The sequence below is a fragment of the Tursiops truncatus genome, chromosome 3 (genome assembly GCF_011762595.2).
Source record: "Tursiops truncatus isolate mTurTru1 chromosome 3, mTurTru1.mat.Y, whole genome shotgun sequence".
Taxonomy (NCBI): Eukaryota; Metazoa; Chordata; class Mammalia; order Artiodactyla; family Delphinidae; genus Tursiops; species Tursiops truncatus.
Genome location: NC_047036.1, coordinates 170,338,328 through 170,359,444, shown reverse-complemented (window position 1 = coordinate 170,359,444; position 21,117 = coordinate 170,338,328). Strand labels below are relative to the sequence as shown.

At 58.1% G+C, this 21,117-nt stretch overlaps 1 protein-coding gene across 3 annotated transcripts; it reads left to right on the top strand.

Moving 5' to 3' along the window:
* The first annotated feature begins 995 nt into the window (after positions 1–995).
* On the top strand, positions 996–15,809 carry SGTA (small glutamine rich tetratricopeptide repeat co-chaperone alpha). 3 transcript variants are annotated; one of them, XM_033854880.2, is made up of 12 exons: positions 996–1,132; positions 8,031–8,169; positions 8,842–8,948; positions 9,135–9,219; positions 10,256–10,355; positions 10,714–10,818; positions 11,507–11,645; positions 12,324–12,386; positions 13,553–13,590; positions 14,130–14,219; positions 14,400–14,521; positions 14,656–15,809. In XM_033854880.2, the coding sequence occupies exons 2-11, from the start codon at positions 8,070–8,072 to the stop codon at positions 14,512–14,514; spliced, it is 942 nt and encodes a 313-aa protein (XP_033710771.1). In that variant the 5' UTR covers positions 996–1,132; positions 8,031–8,069; the 3' UTR covers positions 14,515–14,521; positions 14,656–15,809. The 3 variants fall into 3 exon arrangements, with proteins under 3 accessions (XP_033710771.1, XP_033710769.1, XP_033710770.1); XM_033854878.2 differs by having other exon boundaries at positions 9,111–9,219; XM_033854879.2 differs by lacking the exon at positions 996–1,132 and adding an exon at positions 7,699–7,918 and having other exon boundaries at positions 9,111–9,219.
* Positions 15,810–21,117: the final 5,308 nt, after the last annotated feature.

Below are 21,117 nucleotides of genomic sequence, written 5' to 3'. Positions count from 1 at the left end.
AAGCAAGTATCATTGAGAAAGCTTCAGTGAACGGATCCACGACTTCAAACAACAGGTGTTTTGGAACAGTGCAGTTACCTGACCTATATCTAGGGTTCTCGGTTAACACAAAACCTTGAACCGTCTAAAACACCCAGAAAGAAAAAGTTATGAGAATTAAACCGGCCCCAAAACCCACCTCATTTATTTCTGAAAAAAAATGAAAATAACCCAGGGTGTTAAGTGTGCATGCGTTTTAAGTAGGATAAAAATGAGTTAGGAGAACGCTTCTGGCAACTTTAACGCTAATTTACTAGGGAATTTCGCGTTACCCACCCTCGGTTTTTTCTCTCTTGAGGACATCAAGTTTAGTTCTGTTAATCTTCATTTTCGCTGTTTCCTGTACTTGGAGTGCTTTCCTTCCGTACTCCAAATCCACGTGTGAAAGAGAGGCCTTCCCTAATCATCCCAGCCAACTTACCCCCGCCCATCACAATCACAGCACCCCACTTTTTCTTCATAGCGCTTGCCATTAAGTAAAATTTGTTCATTTATGTACTAGTATACTAGTTTATAGTCCGTCTACCCCAATACAAGGTAATGAGAGCAAACATTTTGTTGGCCATCAGAGTTGGTGTGCAATAAATATTTTTCGACTATTAGACATCTGCTGTAAACAAATATCTCTATTACTTTACTCTTATGGATTGAATAAATGAAAGAACGCACTTGTAGGTGGATAGGTGGGTGAATAAATGAACAAATATGTTCAAAGAACGCCTGTAATTCTCTGGTCGCCAGATACCTAAACACAACTGCACCACGTGGTCGACTCCGCACCACATGACGGCTCCGCCAACCCACAAGAGTCCGCCACTGTCCCACCATGCACCGCTCCATTCCGGTCAGTTCTGATTTCCGCCCTCCTTTCGGTCGCAGCGGTCAGTTGCCCTAACGACTAGCTTGTCCCAGCCTCTAAATTGCGTCACTTCCCCCCCACGCCCGCCTAGATAATTGGTGCGCCTGCGCAAAATGAAAGCCCGCGGGTGCTGGCTCCTTCTGCGCAGGCGTCGCAGCTGGGGGGGGCGGGACCGGGCGGGGCCGCGGTACGCAGGCGCAGCCGTCGGTGGGTCGGGGTTCGGCTGCCTGAGAGGTGAGTGGGGGGTGCTCGGCGCTGAGCTCGGCGGGCCTGAGGTCCGCGGTTCGGGGCTCTTGGGGCTCCCAGGGCTCCGGGCTCCCTAAGAGGACGTCGGTGTGGGGCCGGGGTAGCCGCGTCCGCGGGGTACTATGAGTGGGCGGTGCGGAGGGGAAACTGAGGCCGGACGGCGTCGGGCAGGCCCTCGCCGGCCCGGGTCTCCCTCCCGCAGACCCCAGGCCCGGGAAATGCGGGTTCGCAGGCCGGCGGGTGGACAGCGGGAGGCGAAGCGCTCCGCACATAGCGCTTGCTGGGTGTCCGCTGCTTTCCGGAAACACGGTCCTTTTGAATCGGGGCCCCCGTTCGTGGGGTTCAAGTCGGGGCTCCTGTCTCGGCGCCGCCACTCTCTACATGGGTGACCTTAGCCAGCCTCTTGGCTTCTCGGAGCCTCAGTTTCCCCTTCTGTAAAATGGGCGTCGTCTCCGCCACTGCCTGGGGTGGGAGGCTTCCGGGAGGATTAAAGTCGCAGGGCCCCCAGCGCGAAGTGAGAGCTCAAAGGGAGCAGCAGCGGTTAGTCTGATTTCACACGGAGGGCCTCTGCCTACTGTGCTGGAGGTGGGAGAAATCTGGGGTCGAGGACCAGCTCGTCCACCTCTCGCTGGCTGTGTAAGCTCGGGGAGATCGCTTCCACTCTCCACCAGCCCTTTTCTTCTACTAATAGGGGTTCTAGAAGTACATGCCTCTTACAGGCATTTTGAGGTTAAATACACGTGGAACATTCTTTACTTAGTTTCCCTCCCCTTGTCAAGAGCTTTCTAGAGGACAGCTAGTTTTGTTATTAGGTGCCAGGAAATGCGTGTGCACTCTGCATCCTCGCTGAGTGATGTTCCCATTTTCCTTTGTTTCTGCCTCACTGGTTATTTTTGTCTGCTTTTCCTCTCTGTAGACCAGGGATTTTGTCCTGTCAGGGGACCCGGGGCCGTGTCTGGGGACATCTGTGGCTTTCATGACCAGGGGCACTCCTGGCACCAAGTGGGTGGGGACCAGGGTTGTTGCTCCACACCCCTCAGTGCACAGGACGGCCCCCACAAAAAATGATCTGGCCCCAAATGTCCACAGTGCCAAAGTTAAATCCTACCCTAGACTAGTGATTCTTCGCTAGTGGGCTTCAGAGGGGGCAGAGGGTGTGAACCCCCAAGAAATCACGTGCACGGTTTTGTGTGCATGCCCACTTTTGTGGGATGAGGAAAATGTATTTTGGAGTTTAGGCTCTGGAATCAGCCCGCCCAGGTTCAAAACTGCCGATTTGCATCTTAGCTGGGTGCCCTTGGGGGGGTGCCCCCATCTCTCTAAGCCTCAGTTTTTTGTTCTGTACAATGGGAGTTAGATTAAACAAGCTGTAACCAGGGGGCCAAATCCCCCTGCAGCCTGTGTTTGTGAATGAGGTTTTGTGGGATCACAGCCCACTTGATTGCATACATGTTATCTGAACGTCCTCATTCTGACCCTCCTTTTCAGAAAATGTTTGCTGACCCCTGAAATAGGCCATTATGTGTACTCAGCTCAGGGCCTGGAAAGTCCTGGGCACTCCAAGGATTTCATTCAGGGGTTTATAATTCAGTCTTCCTGAAAGGGTTAGTGGTTCTAAATGGGGTTAAGCTCTGCCCCGGATTGAGAGCTATAGTCTTACTTGTTACTGCCCCTCTGCTGATGAGGAAACCGAGACCCAAGAGAAACGACCTCCCAAAGGAACCTGGTCACGTGTCTCTGACCATGACAAGGATCCAAGGTTTCTCTGAGTCCATATGGACCAAACGCCCCTGAGTGCTGGGGTCCCTGGGGGAAGGTGATCTGTCCAGTGGCTCACAGTCGGGTGCAGAGTGGGCAGGCCAGGAAAGAGTCGGAAGGCCTTGTAGGAGATGCTGGACCAGAGGCAGGACAAGTACTGGGCTTTGCTGGAAGAAGAGGGTGTCCAGCTCTGTCTGAGGAGGTGACCTTCTGGCTTGGTGTTGAAGGGGGAGTGAGTGGTTCCCAGATGGCAGGAGGGAAGGTGAGCATTGCGTTTGAGCAGAGCACAGGGGCTTTGGTGAGGGGCCACATGTGCCTGCTCAGGAGGTTTCGGGGGGCTGTGGAGGGTTTTTAGAGTGCAGGACATCCTGGCAGCCCCTCAGAGGAAAACAGGGCTGCGATGTGGGGCTCGGGCTGGAGCCTGAGTTCCAGCTCTTGGGACCGCCCTTTCCTGGGAACCCTAGGTGCCCTGGGAGGGGAGGGAGGAGCAGAGGACCAGCTTGCACACACTGGTGTTGGTAAGAAGAGCTGGATTCGGGGTGGAGGCGGGGCAGGGCACCCCCAGAAGGGGTGGGCAGTCTCAGAAAGAGGGTGCTTCTCCTTCCTGGTGTCCGGGGCTGGGTCACTCATTTTCCTGAGTGTACCCTTTTGCCTCTTCAAATGATCAGTTCTGAGCAGGGAAATAAAAGGAGTAGAGGCTGGGGTGTTTGGGCGTTTTTTGGCCGAGCTGCACAGCGTGTGAGATCTTAGTTCTCGGACCGCAGATCAAACCCATGTCCCTTGCACTGGAAGTGCGGAGTCCTAACCACTGGACCGCCAGGGAAGTCCCGAGGCTGGGGTGTTTTTAATGATAAAATGGAAAGGTGGACGGAGAGCCGGCGGGGGTTCTGAACGCACAGGGAGGAACTGGCACCGGGACCCCTGCTGCAGCCGCACCCCGGGGCCAGCGTCCGTCCCCCGGCCAGGCTTGCGCCTGAACCCCGCACCTGCAGCCAGCGCCCCGGGTGCCTTTGGAACCTCACAAAGCCCTCGCTGTTCGCAGAGAGAGCGGCCTGCCCCAAGAATTCTGTCCGGCAGCCAAAGCCCAACAAGTCGGGATTGTTCCCGAGACCCCAGTGCCCAGGGGCAGTCAAGGAAAAGAGCGTCCTGGCGTTCCTGGGCCTGCTTTGCAGGGAGCGGGAAGGCGAGCAAGGGCCGACAGCTGTTCCGCGCCCAAGAGGCAGGAGAGCGGCAGTCCTCACGGCGCGCCTGTCTTGGACATGTGCTGGGTCCCCGCTGTGGACCCACATCCGCTTTTCTGCAGTCCGGAAACCCCAAATACTCTGCAAACACAGGATTTGCTGAAAGTTTGCAGCCAAGTCGTTTGGCCAGAAACTCTGACCCGTGCTGACTTTTATTTTTCCCACTGAGTGTTTATCAGTGATTTTCAGCTGGTGGTGGTTTGGTGACGTCTGGAGACTTTTGTGATTGTTACCCCTGTGGGGGAGGGGGGCTGCTCCACACCCCATGGTGCCCAGGACAGCCCCCACAGAGAGTGACCCAGCTCCCATGTCAGCTGTGCTAAGGGGGAGGGGCCCTGCATTCATTATTTGGGAAAAAATCGAGTTTGATCCCTGTTCACACTGGACACCAGAATAAACCCCTGATGATCAGACAGTGTAAACCAGGGTGATCCCCAGCGTGTGTGGGTCACCTCCCCTCCCTCCCACTCAGGTGTGGATTTAAATGTGTGTAGCATCCCGGGACCTCAAAGGTCAGACAGTCATGGAACGTAACCTCCGGGGGTCTCGCCCCGAGTGATTCTGCCCCCGGGGGACACTGTTGGACGGATGCCGGGATGCTGTTAAATACCCTACAGTGCACACGCTCCACAAAAGGAGTGACCTCCCCCCGCGCCATGCGGATAGAGCCCGGGGGAGAAGCTCCGCGTGGGGCGCTGGAGTCTCACCACAGCCTCTGTCACCCTGTTTTATAGAAGAGGAAAGAGAGGGCATCGCGGGGGCTCCTTCAGCCGTGACACGAGCATCCCGGCTCAGGGGTGGGGAGGCGACGTGGAGCTGGCCTCGGGTGGAGACGGCTGGACCTCAGGTGCTAAGACTGCAGAGCCTGCTGTTACCCCCAGGGCGCCTCCGGGAGCCCTGGTCTCGGTGCTCACTGTGTCAACTTGGGGGGCCGGCCCTCGGGAGGAGGTCATGTCAGTAGACCAGGAGAAGCCGGGAACCAGGAAACCGGGTAGCGGTTGCCTCAAATGAGCCGTTTAGTCGGGGTGGGAGGGCTGGTAGCAGCATGTACAAAGGCCCTGAGGTACAAAGGGCCGGGGCCCTTGGAAGAACTGAAGCTGTGCCAGGAACGGGTGTGACTTCGTGTCTCAGTTCTCTGCACCCTGACGGTCCCCTCAGAGTCACCCCCTCCGTCCTCACAGCTCAGTCATGTAAAGATCAGATTGCCTCTTTATCCTACTCTTAAGCAAACGCTTGTCACCACAGGGCCTCCAGTAGTTCCCTGTGAGGAAAACAGATCCCCCCACGCACAGACCCTCGAGCCCAGTGTGAAGCCCAGTCACCCCGTACCAGCTCCCGTGGGTCTGGCAGGGGGGCCGTGCCCCTAAGTGCTGCCTGGAACACATCGGGGGAGCCCCAGCTGCCCAGCCTGTGACCTTCCCATGTGACCTGTCAACCTGTGACCCCCTCTGGGAGACCCTGGCACCCCTCCACCCTGTTCGGTGATCGAGAAGTCGGCTGGGAGGGGTTGGCAAACATGAAGGCCCAGGTGGTAAATTCTGTGGGCTTTGGGGCCCTTGAGGAAAACCAAGCATGCTCTGCAGACACTTCTATAACGTAGGGATGAAAAGACATCCTCAGCCAAACAGGCGGCTGCCAGGTGTGGCCCTTGACCCCTGATTAGAACAGAACGTACAGAAGGATCAGGGTCCTGGGGTCTCAGAGGGTCACATCCTAAGAGGGCCACTCTGGGCTTTGAAAACAGATTTTCTCCTAGTTACAGTAAAATAGATATACCGCGAAGTTTACCATCTTAACCATCTTTAAGCGCACGGCTCAGTGACATTACGCACGTTCACATTGTCGTACAGCCATCCCCACCATCCATCTCCAGAACTTTCTCATCTTCCCAAACTGAAACTCTGTCCCCGTGAAACAGAGTCCCCCAGCCCCTGGCCGCCACCGTCTAGTTCCTGTCTCTATGGATTTGAGCCCTCTAGGGACCTCATGTGAATTGAATCAGACAGCGTTTGTCCTGTGTCTAGTTTATCTCACTGAGCAATCACGTCCTTAAGGTTCATCCAGGTTGTAGCAGGTGTCAGAACTAACTTCCTTTTTAAGGCTGAATCATATTCCGCTGTGTGGATGGATCACATCTGTTGATCCATCCATGCATGGACATTGGGTTCTGTCTGCCTTTTGGCTGTGGTGAATGATGCCTCTGTTTGTCAAATGTCTGTAAAACCAGAACCTTGTTGATGTTTTGGGCAGCAGCTCGCTGGTTCGGCTGGGGAAGATGACTCACCTTTGGGGGTTTCACTGTCTTCAGAACGAGCGGGTTGTGCTGGCTGGTCTCCCTGGGCCCCTCTGTGTTGCCCCTGAGAGCCTGTGCATCTGGGGCTGGCCGTCTGTCCTCTGGGCTCTGGCGTCCTGATTCCAGACCTCCCAGTTCCTGGGACGCTCTTGGGCCAAAGGCGCTTGCTTGGTAAAGGCTCATTGTATCCAGAAATGGGGGAGGAGAAAGCTCATTACCATCCCCATAATGGGGGTGGCCAGAGTGCCCTGTCCAGCTGTACGATATAGCTGCTTTAAGTCCTTCCCTTTTTAAAATTTGAGATGTAATTCACATACCGTAAAACTTAGTAGATTTTAGTATACTCACGGTGCTGTGCAACCATCACCACTAATTTCAGAACATTCCGTGACCCCCAAAGAAGCCCCACCCCCTCCCAGCCCCTGGCAACCACGAACCCGCTCTCTGTGTCTGTGGATTGGCCTCTCCTGGACGTTTCCCATCAGTGGGATCACACACTGTGTGGCCTTCTGTGTCTGGCTTCTCTCCCTTTTTTTAAGTTGTCGATGGATGTAGTTTTCTGTGAACCGGAAACGGCTCTGAGCGCGGCCAGCATCGCGTGTCTTGACTGCACTCACCCGGCGGCTCTGGGCCGGCAGCGCCCGGCCTGCTGTCGGCCAGTGTGCGAAGCCTGGGGGTTATAACTTGCTCTGTCCGGTTTGATTTAGCCGCCGCTGGCCAGTGGTGGGTTAATGATAACTCAGCCAGGAGGCCGCCTCTCGATTTCCAAGCCACACAGGCTGTTCACCCTGCGGGGGCGTGTTTGGGGGGCCAAGATGCTTCACACCATGGATCCCACCCTCCCGGGCGAGCCCTGCATGGCCTCGGGCAAGCGTGGGAGATGGGCCTGTGCAGGGGGCGAGGCTGTGTGTGAAGTGCCTGGCGCGCCACGGCCCACGGGGAACAGGCCCTTCCCACGCCCGTTCTCCAGGCTTCTCGCCTCAGCACTGTAGGGGGCCATCCGCCAAGTTGTGACGACCACAGCTGTCACCAGTGTCCCCTTGGGAGAGTCACACCTGGCCTAGGAATACAGCAGGTTGTAGAGGAACCCAGAGGAGGCCCTGAGGCGGCCTGGGAGGGGGTGTCAGTGCCCTCTGGGCCTTTGGTCTGCTCAGGCCCACCCAGGGGTCCTGTCTGACCCTCGTGGGCGGTGCGTGTCCCCCGGGTGTTCGGGGCCCGGAAACTGTTGGACCGTTTTCTTGTCCAGAGCGTGGAGTAGCAGCAGGTGGGACTGCAGCCTGCCCTCTGTGTCCCTGGGGAGCCCCACGCCCCCCGTCCAGCTGGTGAGGAGGGATGACCACCGTGCCCAGGGCCACATCACCCTGGGGTTAGAGTCAGGCAGGACGGCAAGGGGCTCTGGACCTACAGCCTCAGCGTCTCCTCTGTGAAATGTGGAGAATTCACATGTCTGCCTCACCGTTGTCAGGCAGACACAATTAGCCAGTGAGTTAAAGTGGCTCCTGCCGGGCAGGGCGGGTGCGTGAGGGCAGAGGGGCAAAGGCTCGGCTGTGCCCGCCGCCCATCCTGTCCTCACACTGTGGACCGCTGTCCGCAGATCCTGAAACCCCCAGACCTTGTCTGCTCCCATCTCAAGATGGATAACAAGAAGCGTCTGGCCTACGCCATCATCCGGTTCCTGCATGACCAGCTCCGGCACGGGGAGCTCTCCTCTGACGCCCAGGAGAGCTTGGAAGGTACGCGCGCCTCCCAGGGCCTCGAGTCCCCTGCCCGACCCCCCACTTGCATCAGCGCCTAGAAGCTCCGCGGGGTGGGAGCAATAGGCTGGTCCCTGTCCTCGTTTCACAGGTAGGGACGCTGAGCCCCAGGCGGGTGCAGAGCTGCCCCCCGCCTCCCTCACTTTAGGCTGGGCCTCCCGCAGCTGTTCTCTTCTGGAGGGATGCAGTTCCCGAAGGTTTTCCATGTCCCCCGTTGCGCGTGTGTCCCTACTGGTCAAAGGAGTGAGAGAGGCCAGGGGTGGGGAGCCCAGCCCAGACCCGGCCGCTAGCCTGCCTGGCAGGAGGTAGCTGTTCCATGCCCACTGGGCCGCACCGAACCCCCGAGGCCTCCCACCCGGGCAGCCCCCGCATTGTGACCCCACAGAGAGGCCTGGCGTCACCACCTGAGCCCTGTGGGGCAGGGACGGCGGCTCCCCCACTCCTCCCGGCCTCAGGGCTCGAGGGGCAGGTCCATCCTGCGCTGCCCGAGGAATCACAGCTGGCACCCATAGGGCCCCACAGGGCACACGCAGCGCCTGGTGCATCCGAGGCCTTAGCGAGCACGTCCGAGAAAGGAAGCGTGAGCGCTGCCCCCCAGAATCGTCAGCTTGGGGTTGGGTTCAGTAGAGCACACCTTTGTCCCCCTGACAGTTGCCATCCAATGCCTGGAGACCGCTTTCGGGGTGACGGTGGAGGATAGCGACCTCGCGCTCCCCCAGACTCTTCCCGAAATATTTGAAGCAGCTGCGGCGGGCAGGGTGAGCCTCGGGCACTGCGGGGCTGTGGTTCTGTCTCAGTTCGAGGGCCTGAGTTACCCCCCAGAGCTCAGCTGTCCTCGGGCGTCCCCTGGCTGGTTGGGGGAGGGGAGAGGGTGCTGGGCTTGGGGGAGGAGGTCAGCGGTTTCCTGCTGCCCCTCAAAGAGCTCATCGTGGCTTTGGGGCCAGGAGATACCACCTGATCTGAGGAGCCCCCAGCGAACCCCACCTTCGGAGGAGGACTCGGCCGAGGCAGAACGCCTCAAAACCGAAGGTAAGGAACGCCCCGCACAGCTGGCCTCCGGGTGCTACGGGCAGAGGCCGGCTGGTCCTGGGCTGTGGAGCGGATGGCAAACCAGCCTTTGGAGATGGGGCCGGAGGGCTTTTACACTGATGCAGAGATGCAGAGAAATCAGACCCTTGACCAGGAGGAATTAAAGGGTAAGGCCGCTGCGGAGGGCGGTCCGACAGCTTCCCAAATGGTTAGATAGAGTGACCATGTGACCCAGCAGTTCCACCCTAGGGTGTGCCCAGGAGGGGTGCAAACGCACATCCACAAAGACGCTTGTGCACGCGTGTTCATAGCGGCATAGGAGTGGAAGCCGCCCAGGTGCCCATCGGCTGACGAGCGGACACACACACGTGTCCCTCCACACACGGGGACGTCACCCAGCCACGCAGAGGAGAGAAGCCCCGACACTCGCTCCAGCGTGGATGGACCTTGAGAACAGGATTCTCAAGGAGAGAAGCCAGACACAGAAGGACACACAGTGTCTGATTCCGTTGGTGGGACACATCCAGAACAGGCAGAGCCAGACAGAGAGTGGATGTGTAGTTGTCAGGGGCTGGGGGGGGCGGTGACAGCTAATGGGGACGGGGCTTATTTTGGCTAATGGAATGTTCTGGAATTAGTGCTAACGGTTGGACCAGTTTGAATATACTAAAAGCTGCTGAGTTATATACACTTTTAAAGGGTGAGTCTCACGGTATGTGAATTCTATCTCATTAAAACTGCGCTGTTTCTGAAGGAACGAGCAAAAGTGATGGTATCTGAGGCTTAGGTTCCCAAATACCACAACCATGACAGTGACAGCTGCTGCACCAAGGGCTGGCTCTGGCCAGGCCCTGCACTGGACGCAGACCCGCCCTCCGCCTCGTGCCACCACCCTAGCCTGTGTCTAAGCGTTGCATCCTGGGCCCCCAAAGTCTCGAACTGCCACATGGAAGCCGGGCGAGCCGAGAACGCCACCTCAGAACTTCGGGGTCCGAGGGGAACAGCCGAGGGTACGTTTCCTTCCCTTTCTCTTCAGGGAACGAACAGATGAAAGTAGAAAACTTTGAGGCTGCCGTGCACTTCTATGGGAAAGCCATCGAGCTGAACCCCGCCAACGCCGTCTACTTCTGTAACAGGTACGGCAGGGACCGGTGGGGTCCTGGGCAGGCTGAGCGGAGTCCCCAGGGGAATGGGAGGGGCGGTCGATCTGTGGGTTAGTGATGGCTCAGCCGCTGTCCCAAATAACGAGCCCATGCCTGGTGGCCGGCCAGGTGCGGCCCAGTGTCAGTGGTGCTAGCGGCCGCACTCGTCTGCCCCCACAGCCTCGGTTTCCCTGGTGAACGGGGCGGCACCCAGATTGCTGTATCCTCCGGCGCCAGCCCCGGCGTCCAGCCCCACCGGGCCTCCCATCCTTGGCAACCCTGCCTCTGCCCCACCTGACAGACGGGGAAGCTGCAATCAGCTCCCCGACTGCCCTGGTTTGCCTTCTCCCAGAGCTGCGGCCCACAGCAAACTGGGGAACTACGCGGGGGCGGTTCAGGACTGCGAGCGGGCCATCTGCATAGACCCGTCCTACAGCAAGGCCTACGGCAGGATGGGGTGAGTGCCGCCCGCCCCGTACATGCTGTCTGCCTGGGGTCAGTGCGGCCCCGCACGTTAAGGCCCCAGCCCACTGGGCTGCCCCACCTCACACACCAATCCCGAGTCCAGGCCGTCAGCTGAGCTTCTGACCGACCAGCTGTAAGTCCGGGTTCCCACGACCCTCTCCTTGGGTTCAGCGATTCCCTCGAAGGCTCACAGGACTCAGGAAAACGTTTCACTTAACCTTCTCTGGCTTATCGTAAGGGATGCAGAGGAGCAGCAGGCAGAGGACCGCCAAGGGCGAGGTCGGGGAGGGTCCCGAGGCAGAGCTTCTGTCCTGCGCGGTTCGGGGCGCGCCTCCCACCCAGCACGCGGGGCGGTCACCAGTGGGGGTGGGTTTTATAGCCCGTCTCTAACGCCTCCCTCCCCGGGAGTTGGGGGTGAGTTTGGTCTTTGTGGCCAGCAGCACATCCGGAGGCTTCCTGGAAGCCCACCTCATTAGCATAAACAGGCCTCCTCGTTAGCATAAACTCCAGTGCAGTCCAAGGACACACCTGTGATTCAGCTCGCTGGAGGAGGGAGGAGCTCTGACCACGCCTGCCCCGCCTCCTCCCAGCCCTGGCGACCCCAGCAGTTGGGGCTGCTGGGCCTGGGCGGGCAGGCGGATGGCCTCCCAGGCCCTCCACGCGCACTGTCCCTCCTGCAGCCTGGCTCTGTCCAGCCTGAACAAGCACACGGAGGCCGTGGCCTACTACAGGAAGGCCTTGGAGCTGGACCCCGACAACGAGACCTACAAGTCCAACCTCAAGGTGGCGGAGCTGAGGCTGAGAGAGGCACCCAGTCCCGTGAGTCCTCTGGGGACTGGCCGCGGGGGCAGGGCGGCTCGGGGTCGAGGGCTGGGCCTGACCCGTGTGGGAGGAACGTCTCTGGTGCCGGGGGTCCGGCATCTGTTTAACGGGGTCCTGTCGTGAGGGAAGAGGCTTATCCTCGCAGAGTCCCCGGAAATGGGAGGGCGTGGGTCACATGGGGAAGCCCCAGCTCGTCAGGAGGCAGAGGGCTGGGGGCCGTGTGGGCCTTGGGAAGGAGCTGGCAGGCTGGGTGAGCAGGCGCGGGATCGGGTAGTTTGAATGGCACCAGGGCAGGGGGGCTGCCCGGGGTGACCAAGGCAGGGGGACAGTGGCCCCAAGCCCCGAAGAGGCTGGTTTGCGCGTGAAAGGTGCACTCGCGGGCCATTTGTTTACCAGTTTCTAGGGATTGGCCACCCCTGGGAGGGGCCGTCCCGCCACATTCAGCATCACAAAGTGAAAGACACGGTTAATATACCGTGCTCTTCCGGGGGACCCACACCGTGGTGTGCGTCTTTCACGAAGCACCCCCGGCCGCAGGGCCTGGCCGCCCGGGTTGCTGGGACGCCCAGGATTCCAACAGGCCCCAGGTGGGACCTTACCCCTCAGTTCCCGGGGGGCCGGCTGTCGAGGTTCTGTGTCGAGGCCCCACTAACCAGGGCTTTTCTCACCCCACAGACGGGAGGTGTTGGCAGTTTTGACATTGCGGGCCTGCTGAACAACCCAAGCTTCATGAGCATGGTAACGGCCCCCGCCTGCCATGTCACCATGGGCCCCGGGCCAGGGCCGCCCCACTGCAGACACCATGGACACTGGGCGCCGTGGGGTGTGGAGCCGGACAAGCTGAACCCGCCTCTCCCAGCTGAATAACCTGGGGAATCTCCACGCCCCTTCTCCCCCAGTCCGGGCCCCCTTGCGGTGTGGCCACGGTGACAGCAGCATCGCTGCACCTGCTCCCTGAGGTGCAGACGAGACACCGCAGGGCGCGGGGGCCCCGCGGAGGAAGGACCGACCACCTTCTGGTCCAGATGCGCGTGTTCTGCGCAGGGCCGTCCCCTGGAACAGGCACCCAGCGTATCCGGCACATGCCTGTCAGCCCCCGGGTGGTCTCACCGGTCCTCAGGCCACACCGCTGGCTCAAGGGGCCTCAGGGTGGGGGTCTCAGGTCGCCAGGGAGAGAGGAGCCTGGAGCCCCCCCATCAGAGAAACGTCCGCACCTGAGCGGGAAGCGTCTGGCCTCCCATGTCTCGGAGCCTGGGCTGCCGCTCTCGTCCAGGGTGGGACGGGCACGAGGCTGCCAGAGGACTCCTGGCGGCGGGGAGCGGCCTGACAGAGGCCGCTCCTTTAGCCTCGTCCGTCGGGGTCGGCGGTCTCGGTCCCCCTTACCTTCGTGCTGTGCTGTTGGCACCCATCCATGCCCGACACTTGCATGACCGTGGCCTGGACACCCAGCCATGCAGGGCAGTGGACTGGCCGAGGCCGGCTGGTAGCGCTCTCCAGCCCTTTTCGGAAAGAGCCGCAGCCTGGAAGGTGCTTCCCTGGCTTCTGCTCATATGCACGTCTTAAAATCGGCCCTGAGGAGCTAATCCCGACGTGGCTGGGGGTGTCAGTGTAGGAGAGATGCCAGGATGATGTTCATCCACATAGCAGAGCTGGAACTGACTCCCAGGTGTCCCTGGTCGGGGAAGGATGACGAGGTTCCTGGAATCTTAAGATGAGAGTCCAGATGGGATCGAAGTGGGGAAAGGGCAGGGTCACAGTGTGTGGGGATGGGGTGGGGCCCGGGGAAGAGGTGGGCCTGGCGCTCTGGGTTCTGGGCTGGAGGCCCACGGTGCGTACGGGGAAACCTCGTCGATGAAATGCGTTTGGGAGCTTGCTTTTTCTGAGAAGTCTGTTTTTTTCTTCAGGCATCCAACCTCATGAACAATCCCCAAGTTCAACAGCTGTAAGTGACCACCGTTCTCCTTTGGGTCTTGTGGTTAAAATTACTGTGGTGCAAGGTACACAAAATGTACCATTTTAACCATTTTAAGGTTTGTGATTCCGTGGCATTAAGTATATTTACGGCGTCCTGTAGCTGTGGCCACCATCTAGTTCCAGACATTCATCACCTGAAAAAGAAACCCTGTCCCATTAGCACCATCCCCAGCCCCTGACCACCAGGAACCCACTCTCTGTCTCTGGATTTGCCTGTTCTGGACGTTTCCCATCAATGGACTCAGACTCTGTGTGGCCTTCTGTGTCACTGGCATCACCCGGTGTCCCTGAGGGACAGCATTGCCCCGTTAAGAGTCACTGTCTTTAAGCCAAAAAAGGGTGTTGCTGGGAAAGCTGATGGAATTGACAGGCTGCAGTCAGAGAGAAGCGTGGGCTGAGGGCAGGTTCGGGCCCCAGGAGATGTCCATTGCCAGCAGAGGGGAAGGGCCAAGTGGGGATCAGAGGAGGAGGGCTGAACCGTCTGCGAGTCAAGGGCTCTCTTTGCAGCATGTCCGGCATGATTTCGGGCGGCCACAACCCCTTGGGGACTCCCGGCACCAACCCCTCGCAGAACGACCTGGCCAGCCTCATCCAGGCGTGAGTGGACCTGCCAGGCGGGGCTCCTGGGCAGGCAGGGCGTGTCTCCACTCCCCCAGGAAGAGAGACCTGCTCTGTAGGGCCTGCGTCCTCCAGGGAGCGGTCCCCCTGCCCTCGAGGGGCACGTGGGGTGGGCACCCTGGGCCAGGCTGAGCCCGGGCGCACCTCCCCTCCCCGCAGGGGCCAGCAGTTCGCTCAGCAGATGCAGCAGCAGAACCCAGAGTTAATAGAACAGCTGCGCAGTCAAATCCGGAGTCGGACCCCCAGTGCCAGCAGCGACGACCCGCGGGAATGACTGCCCGGTGAGTCTGGGGCCGGGCCCGCGTCGCCGAGGCCACGCAGGGGCGTCTCTGGTCATCAGGCCCCTTGCCGGGGGTTCCCACCCGGATCCCCCACCCCTCTCAGTCCCGCTCAGTTGGGCTGTTTCTCTCTCCAGCCCCCCAGCGCCATCAGGTCCTTCCTGGCTGACCAGAAGCCTTCTCTCACTTTTCCGTCTCTCTTCCCATTGGGCCGCCCATGAGAGGAAAAGGAATTGGACCTGCATGTTAAGACGGATTTTTATTATTTTTATTTTTTTGCCTCAGCCCTTCCCTCCCTTTTTGTACTCTCTCACGGCCCCCAGACCCTTCTCGAAACAGAGCCAGCAAGCTGTGAGCACAGACCAGCACCAGTCTCACTCCCAGCCCCCCCCAAAACCCAGTCTCTAAAGTATTTTCTAGAATAATTTGGGGGGGGTCCTTTCGCCGCTCTCAAGAAGCGCCCACGGGGAAGCCGTGGCACGAAACCCCTTCCGCAGCCCCGCCCCCTCGGCCTGTCTTCAGGGGCCTCGCAGCCCACGAGAAGCTGCTCTCTGCGTCGACCTTGGCCACCCCAGCCACCCCTGCTCGGACGGGCTCCCTGCCAGCCAGCCTGGCCCTCGGACCCGGGTTCTCGCATGAGCAACTCCCGCTGCAGGTTCCCAGGAGCTGGTTCTGTTGCCCTGGGCCTGGGGGCGGCCCGGAGCGGACGTCCTGGGTGTGCAGGACCCATTTCTGGGACTTTTCTTCCAGTCGAGCATCTGGATGGACGTGGGTCTGATCCCAGCGCTCTCTTCCCAGTACTCAAGACTGACAGACCGTGAGGGGCCCTCTCACCACCTTCAGCCTGGCCCCCGAGCCCATCCCGGCCTGGCCATGTGTCCCAGCCACTGCCCTTCTGCCCACAGGTGGTCCCGCTGGCTCGGCGCCTCCTCCCATTGGGAGGGGGGGCTGCAGGGGGTCCTGGTGCCACCCGCCTTGGCCTGAGATTGCCAGGCAGCCACCGTGGATGCCCGGCGGCCCCAGGCGAGGCGGGACGGCGTGGGGAGGAGGGGTCGGCTGGCACCACCGCTCCGGCAGCAGTGTTGGCAGCTGGATCGTCGGAGGCTCCCTGGTGTTGTCGGGCCACGTGCGAGGTGACCCAGCACCGTGTGTGTAGGTAACTAGTAGGGAGACGGCCGCCAGCCACCCGCCGTCTGGCACACGTCCGTCGAGATGTGTCCTAACTCTTGCGTGCTAGCCATGGTGACAAGCATAACGTAACGTGTGGGGAATAAATAGACATCATGACCTCTGCCTGTCTCTGTGTTGACCTCTCAGCGCCGCCTCCCCTCCCTGCCCCTAGCTTCCAGGAACCCCCAGCCTGGACCCTGTGTGGGTCGCCTTGGAACCACTGAACCGGGTTGTGTGTGCATATCCTGTCACCGCTGAGACAGTCCCACAGATTCAGTGGCTTTTAACCACACAGAGCATCTCAGTCCTGGAGGTCAGAAGTTGGACATGGCCCCTGCCCCCAGAGGCTAAATCCAGGTGTGGGCGGGTCTGCCTCCCTGCCAGGGCTCAAGGGGAGAAGTACCTCCTGCCTCTCGCAGCGTCTGGAGGCCGCCACAGATGGTGTAGGCAAAGGGGGGCGTCAGCACCTGCACTCGGCTCCCCACTGGCCACTGGGCTGTGGGAACACCTTTGGGCCATGCTCGCCTCCTTCAGCCGTGGCCTCTGTGGCTTCTGGGGGATTGTACTTCCAGCTTCCGGTGACCTTGAGCTGCCTTGTCCTGCAGAGATGACTTCCCCGTGTTCCCTGCCTCTTGGACGGTGGCCAACAGGGGATGAAGGAAGTTCAAGGAGGAGGAGGGGTCCGTCCCCGGTGGGTGCCGCTGGCGGGGTGTGGAAGCTCCCTGCCGTCCAGCCCTCCTGTTCCAGCTACCCAGTGCCACCGGGCAGCCTGGCCACCCGCGGAGCCGGCGAGGAAGGCGGGGTCCTGGCCGCCCCGAGTTCCCGATCTGCGTTTCCACAGAAGTTAATGCAGTAAACTGGCATTGACGTGGCTCCAGCTACCTGTCTGGGGAAATGGTTCCTTTAAAAAAAATTGAGATATAATTCACATGACATAACATTTGCCATTTGAAAACGTACGGGGACTTCCCTGGTGGTCCATTGGTTAAGACTCCACGCTCCTAATGCAGGGGCCCCGGGTTCGATCCCTGGTTGGGGAACTAGATCCCACATGTGGCAGCTAAGAGTTTGCATGCCACAACTGAAAGATCCTGCACGTGGCAATGAAGATCCCACGTGCTACAACTAAGACCCGGTGCAGCCAAATAAATAACTATTAAATAGCTAAAAATAAAATTGTACAACTCAGTAGTTTTTAGTACATTCACCATGTTCTGCCACCATCACCACTGTCTAAACCCCCAAAAGAAGCCCCGTCCCCATCAGCAGTCCCCCCCAGCCCCTGACAGCCAGGAACCCACTCTCTGTGTCTGTGGATCTGCCTGTTCTGGACGTTTCCCATCAATGGAATCACACCCGGTGTGTCCTGTGTCTGGCTTCTCTCACTGAGCATCGTGTTCTCAAGGTCCATCCACATGGCGTCATGTATCAAAACTTCATTCCCTTTCATGGCCTGATAACATAGGAACCGGTTCTTAATCCTGACGCAACATTTTAATCATTGATGGAGCTTTAGAAAAAGTACCCATAAAAGTTAAGTGTTTATAAAATGTTGCATCTGGCGGGGAGGACATTGACAACCACATCTCCCTCACAGGAGTCACCAGTCGTCGAGCCCCTGCTGTGTGTCAGATGTGTGTAGCACCTCTTCTCCCATTCTTCAGAGGAGGGGTTTTTATCCTGAACCCACAGGCCCAGGTGCAGAGCGTGTTACCTGCCTGGCTCCAGGAAGCCTGTTTGCTTTCTGATACATGGGCCTTCTTCATCCTGCCAAACCCCATCAAAGGCTTGGTATCCGTTATGTATTTCTGCATAACAAAGCGCCACGAACTTAGAGGCTTAAAACAGTACACTGGTTACTTCCTAGTTTCTATGGGTCAGAGACCAGCAGGGCCTCTGCTCAGGGTCTCAGCCAAGGCCACGTTCTCATCTGCCCACAGGTCGCTGGCAGACTTCAGTCCTTACGTTGTGGGTTGAGGCCTGGCCTCCCTCAGCTCTGCACCACCAAGGCCTCCTGTGTTCATTTCCTGGGGCTGCCATAACAAATTACTACAGACTCGGTGGCTTAAACGAGCACACATTGACTCTCTTGTAGTTCTAGAAGCCAGAAGCATGAAATCAGTTTGTCCAGTCCCAAAGCAAGGTGTCACAGGGCAGAGCTCCCACCAGAGGCTCCAGAGGGGGAGCCTTCCTGTCTCCCCCAGCTTATGGGGGCTGCGGTGTCCTGGGCTTGTGGCCGCATCACCCCAGTCTCTGCCTCTGTCTTCACGTGGCCTCTCCCCTTTTGTCTGTGTTGAATCTCCCTCTCCCTCCTTCTTATAACAGCCCCTGTGATGACACTGGACCACCCCCCTCGGGTGAGCCAGCATCATCCCCATCTCAAGGTCCTTAATTTAATCCCACCTGCAAAGTCCCTTTTGCCATGTAAGGTACCATACTCACAGGTTCCAGAGATTAAGACATGGACATCTCTGGGGATCGATAGTTAGTCTTCCACAACCACACCCCTCCCCCCCATGGCCACTTGCTTCCTCAAAGCCAGCAGGGGAGAGAGAATCTAGAGGGAGTCAGCTAGCAGGACAGAATCTTAGGTACCATGATGGAATCTTGGGAATGGCAGTCATCGCCTATACTGTTGGTTAGAAGTGAGTCACAGGTCTCGTCCACACCTGACGGGAGGGGATTATGCAGGGCATGACCACCAGGAGGTGGGGGTTATTGGGGTGCCTTATAGCCTTCCACCACAGGCTTGAGCTTGGCCAAGTCTTCCAGCCAACCAGAGGGACCTGATTGCCTAGCCTCACAGCCTCCATAAAGGGCTGTCACATTCAAAAGTGAATCAGCAGGTCCCAGGTCTGGCAGGAGTCCCGGCATCTTGGGTCTTCACTGACCCTCCCCCGTCCCCCAACCTGGCTCACCTCCACATGGGTCCCAATTTACATCAATCCATTTGAGCAAGAATTCTTCAGAAAGGAGAGAGAAAAATCCCAGCATCCTTCTAAGGCTTTACAAACCTTCTAGAACGTGCTTTTAGCAAAATCTTAAAGCTTCATGGTGCCGGTTAAGCCTGTTTCCTCCTTGTCTGTGATTAGCAAGGATTGGCTGGTGGCCCCCAGATCAGAGCGGAGGATTAAGTGGTCCCCACCCGGGCCAAAATCGTCTGAGAATCCTTATCACTGGTACCTGCATCCCGCCCCCATAAACTGACAATTCACCTAGGGTGGATTGTCCGCAGGGGTAACCCTGCCTTCCCAGGGGAAACTGGGCGATATCTGGAGATATTTTTGGATGTCAGGACTGAGGGATGCTCCTGGTATCAAGTGCGTAGGGACCAGGGATGCTGCTGAACGCCCCACAGAGTTTGAGAACTACTGGTCCAGTCTATGTAGTCTCCTGAATTTATTAAGCCAGCCCCCTACTGGTTCTGCTTTTTTTTTTTTGTTTTTTTTTTTTTGCGGTACGCGGGCCTCTCACTGCTGTGGCCTCTCCCGTTGCAGAGCACAGGCTCCGGATGCGCAGGCCCAGCGGCCATGGCTCACGGGCCCAGCCGCTCCGCGCCATGCGGGAGCCTCCCGGACCGGGGCACGAACCCGTGTCCCCTGCATCGGCAGGCGGACTCCCAACCACTGCGCCACCAGGGAAGCCCTGGTTCTGCATTTTAAACAAGCATCTCAGGGGATTGGGACACACCTGTTTGGAGAAGCCCACGTTGAGAGGCACTGGTGAGCACAGGAATAGGAGCCGTATCTTCCAGGAGCATCTACCTATGCCCCTTAGGTCTCCCCAAACGATCTCTGTTCCTTCTCTCCCATCCTGTGTGTCCATCGCTGGGAGGCCCTACAGAGCCTCTTCCAAATTGACCCCACACCCAGTCTAAGTGTTCAGGAAAGATCCAGAAATTTTCTGTTTTGGAACCGCTGGAAGTGTGGGGAAGAGGGAAAGGAAAAAAAAAACAACAAAAGAAGGAGTAATTGTCAACAACTCATCCCAGAAGCCCAGAAGCCAGCAGCTTCTCTATGTAACTTGATGAGTTGTGTATCACGGAGAATCACTGCTTGATCCCACACGAGCTAGAAATAGGATATTTCTGAATATTGCTGTCAGAAGTGCATTGAGTAAAAAAAAAAAAAAAAGGCAATTAAACATAGATTTAGCATAAGTTGTGCCTTGGAGAAAGCTTCCAGGAATAGGTTGAGCCTTGAGATGTAAGGCAGCTGCTGCTACTGTTGACGGGGTTAGAAAGGCTCCGTTCTCTGCATTTCCACAGCCTTGGTGCATAATTCCTAGGAGCAAGACTGCAAATCTCACCCAGATTAAGTCCCGTGAAGCAACAAGATGGAAACAAAGTTTGTCTCTCTCTGTCACAGAAGCAGGGGGTATCACCCGGGGGGCAATTCTGCCCCCTAAAGACACCAGGTGAGGGACTCTCCTGGTGGTCCAGTGGTTAAGAATCCACCTTCCAGTGCAGGGGACATGGGTTCGATCCCTAGTCGGGGAACTAAGATCCCACATGCTGCGGGGCAACTAAACGCACGCACTGCAACTACTGAGCGCTGGAGCCACAGCTAGAGAGCCTGCCACAACTAGAGAGCCCATTCACTCTGGAGCCCGTGTGCCACAGTGAAAGATCCCGAGTGCCACAACTAAGACCTGACGCAGCCAAGAATAAAATAAATAAATATTAAAAAAAAAAAAGACACCAGGTGATGTCTGGGGGGACCTCTGTGGCTGTCACAGTGGGGACCAGGGGTACTGCTCCACTCCCCACAGGGTCCAGGACAGCACCCCCGCCCCAGAGAATGACCGGGCCTTGAAAATCAGCAGTGCCAAGGCTGAGAAGCCCTGTCCTGCAGTATTACCAACACACAGTAGGCCCTAGATAAATGTGTCAAAGAAACAAATATCCCAAACAATTTTGCCACCAGCAAAAATGTATAATTTATTCAGGGGAACTCTCTGGGGGTCCAATGGTTAGGACTCCCTGCTTACACTGAGGAGGGCCCGGGTTCAATCCCTGGTTGGGGAACCAAGATCCCTCCAGCTGGGCAGAGTGGCTAATAATAATTATAATTATTTGTTCACTGGCTTCAGAGTGCCCCTGTATCTTTTCAGCAAAGATTTCATCCCAACCTAGGTAACTTGGAAACCCCAAACTGAGTTGGCTTCCCCACCCGACCCGACCCCTCCCCCAAATCGACGCCAGCCCTGCAAAATCAGTTATTCCAAAGTCAGAACACACACCGAGCCCTCCGGACGTGACCCCCGTAGATGAGGAGCTGAGGCCACCAGGGGGCGCGCCGGCGCCGCTGCCTCCCCGACGGTGCCGCCTCCATCCCTGCGGGCCACGCGCAGCATCAGGACCAGAAAGAACAAGGCTGAGTTTAACCCTGAAACCACCGGGGCTTGAGCCTAGAAACGGCCCGCGTCCT

Coding starts and splice junctions, on each gene's coding strand:
- SGTA (XM_033854878.2), top strand. CDS start 8,070: ATGGATAACAAGAAGCGTCTGGCCTACGCCATCATCCGGTTCCTGCAT. Junction 11,646..12,323: donor TGAGAGAGGCACCCAGTCCC/GTGAGTCCTCTG, acceptor CTCACCCCACAG/ACGGGAGGTGTTGGCAGTTT. Junction 12,387..13,552: donor ACCCAAGCTTCATGAGCATG/GTAACGGCCCCC, acceptor TTTTTTCTTCAG/GCATCCAACCTCATGAACAA.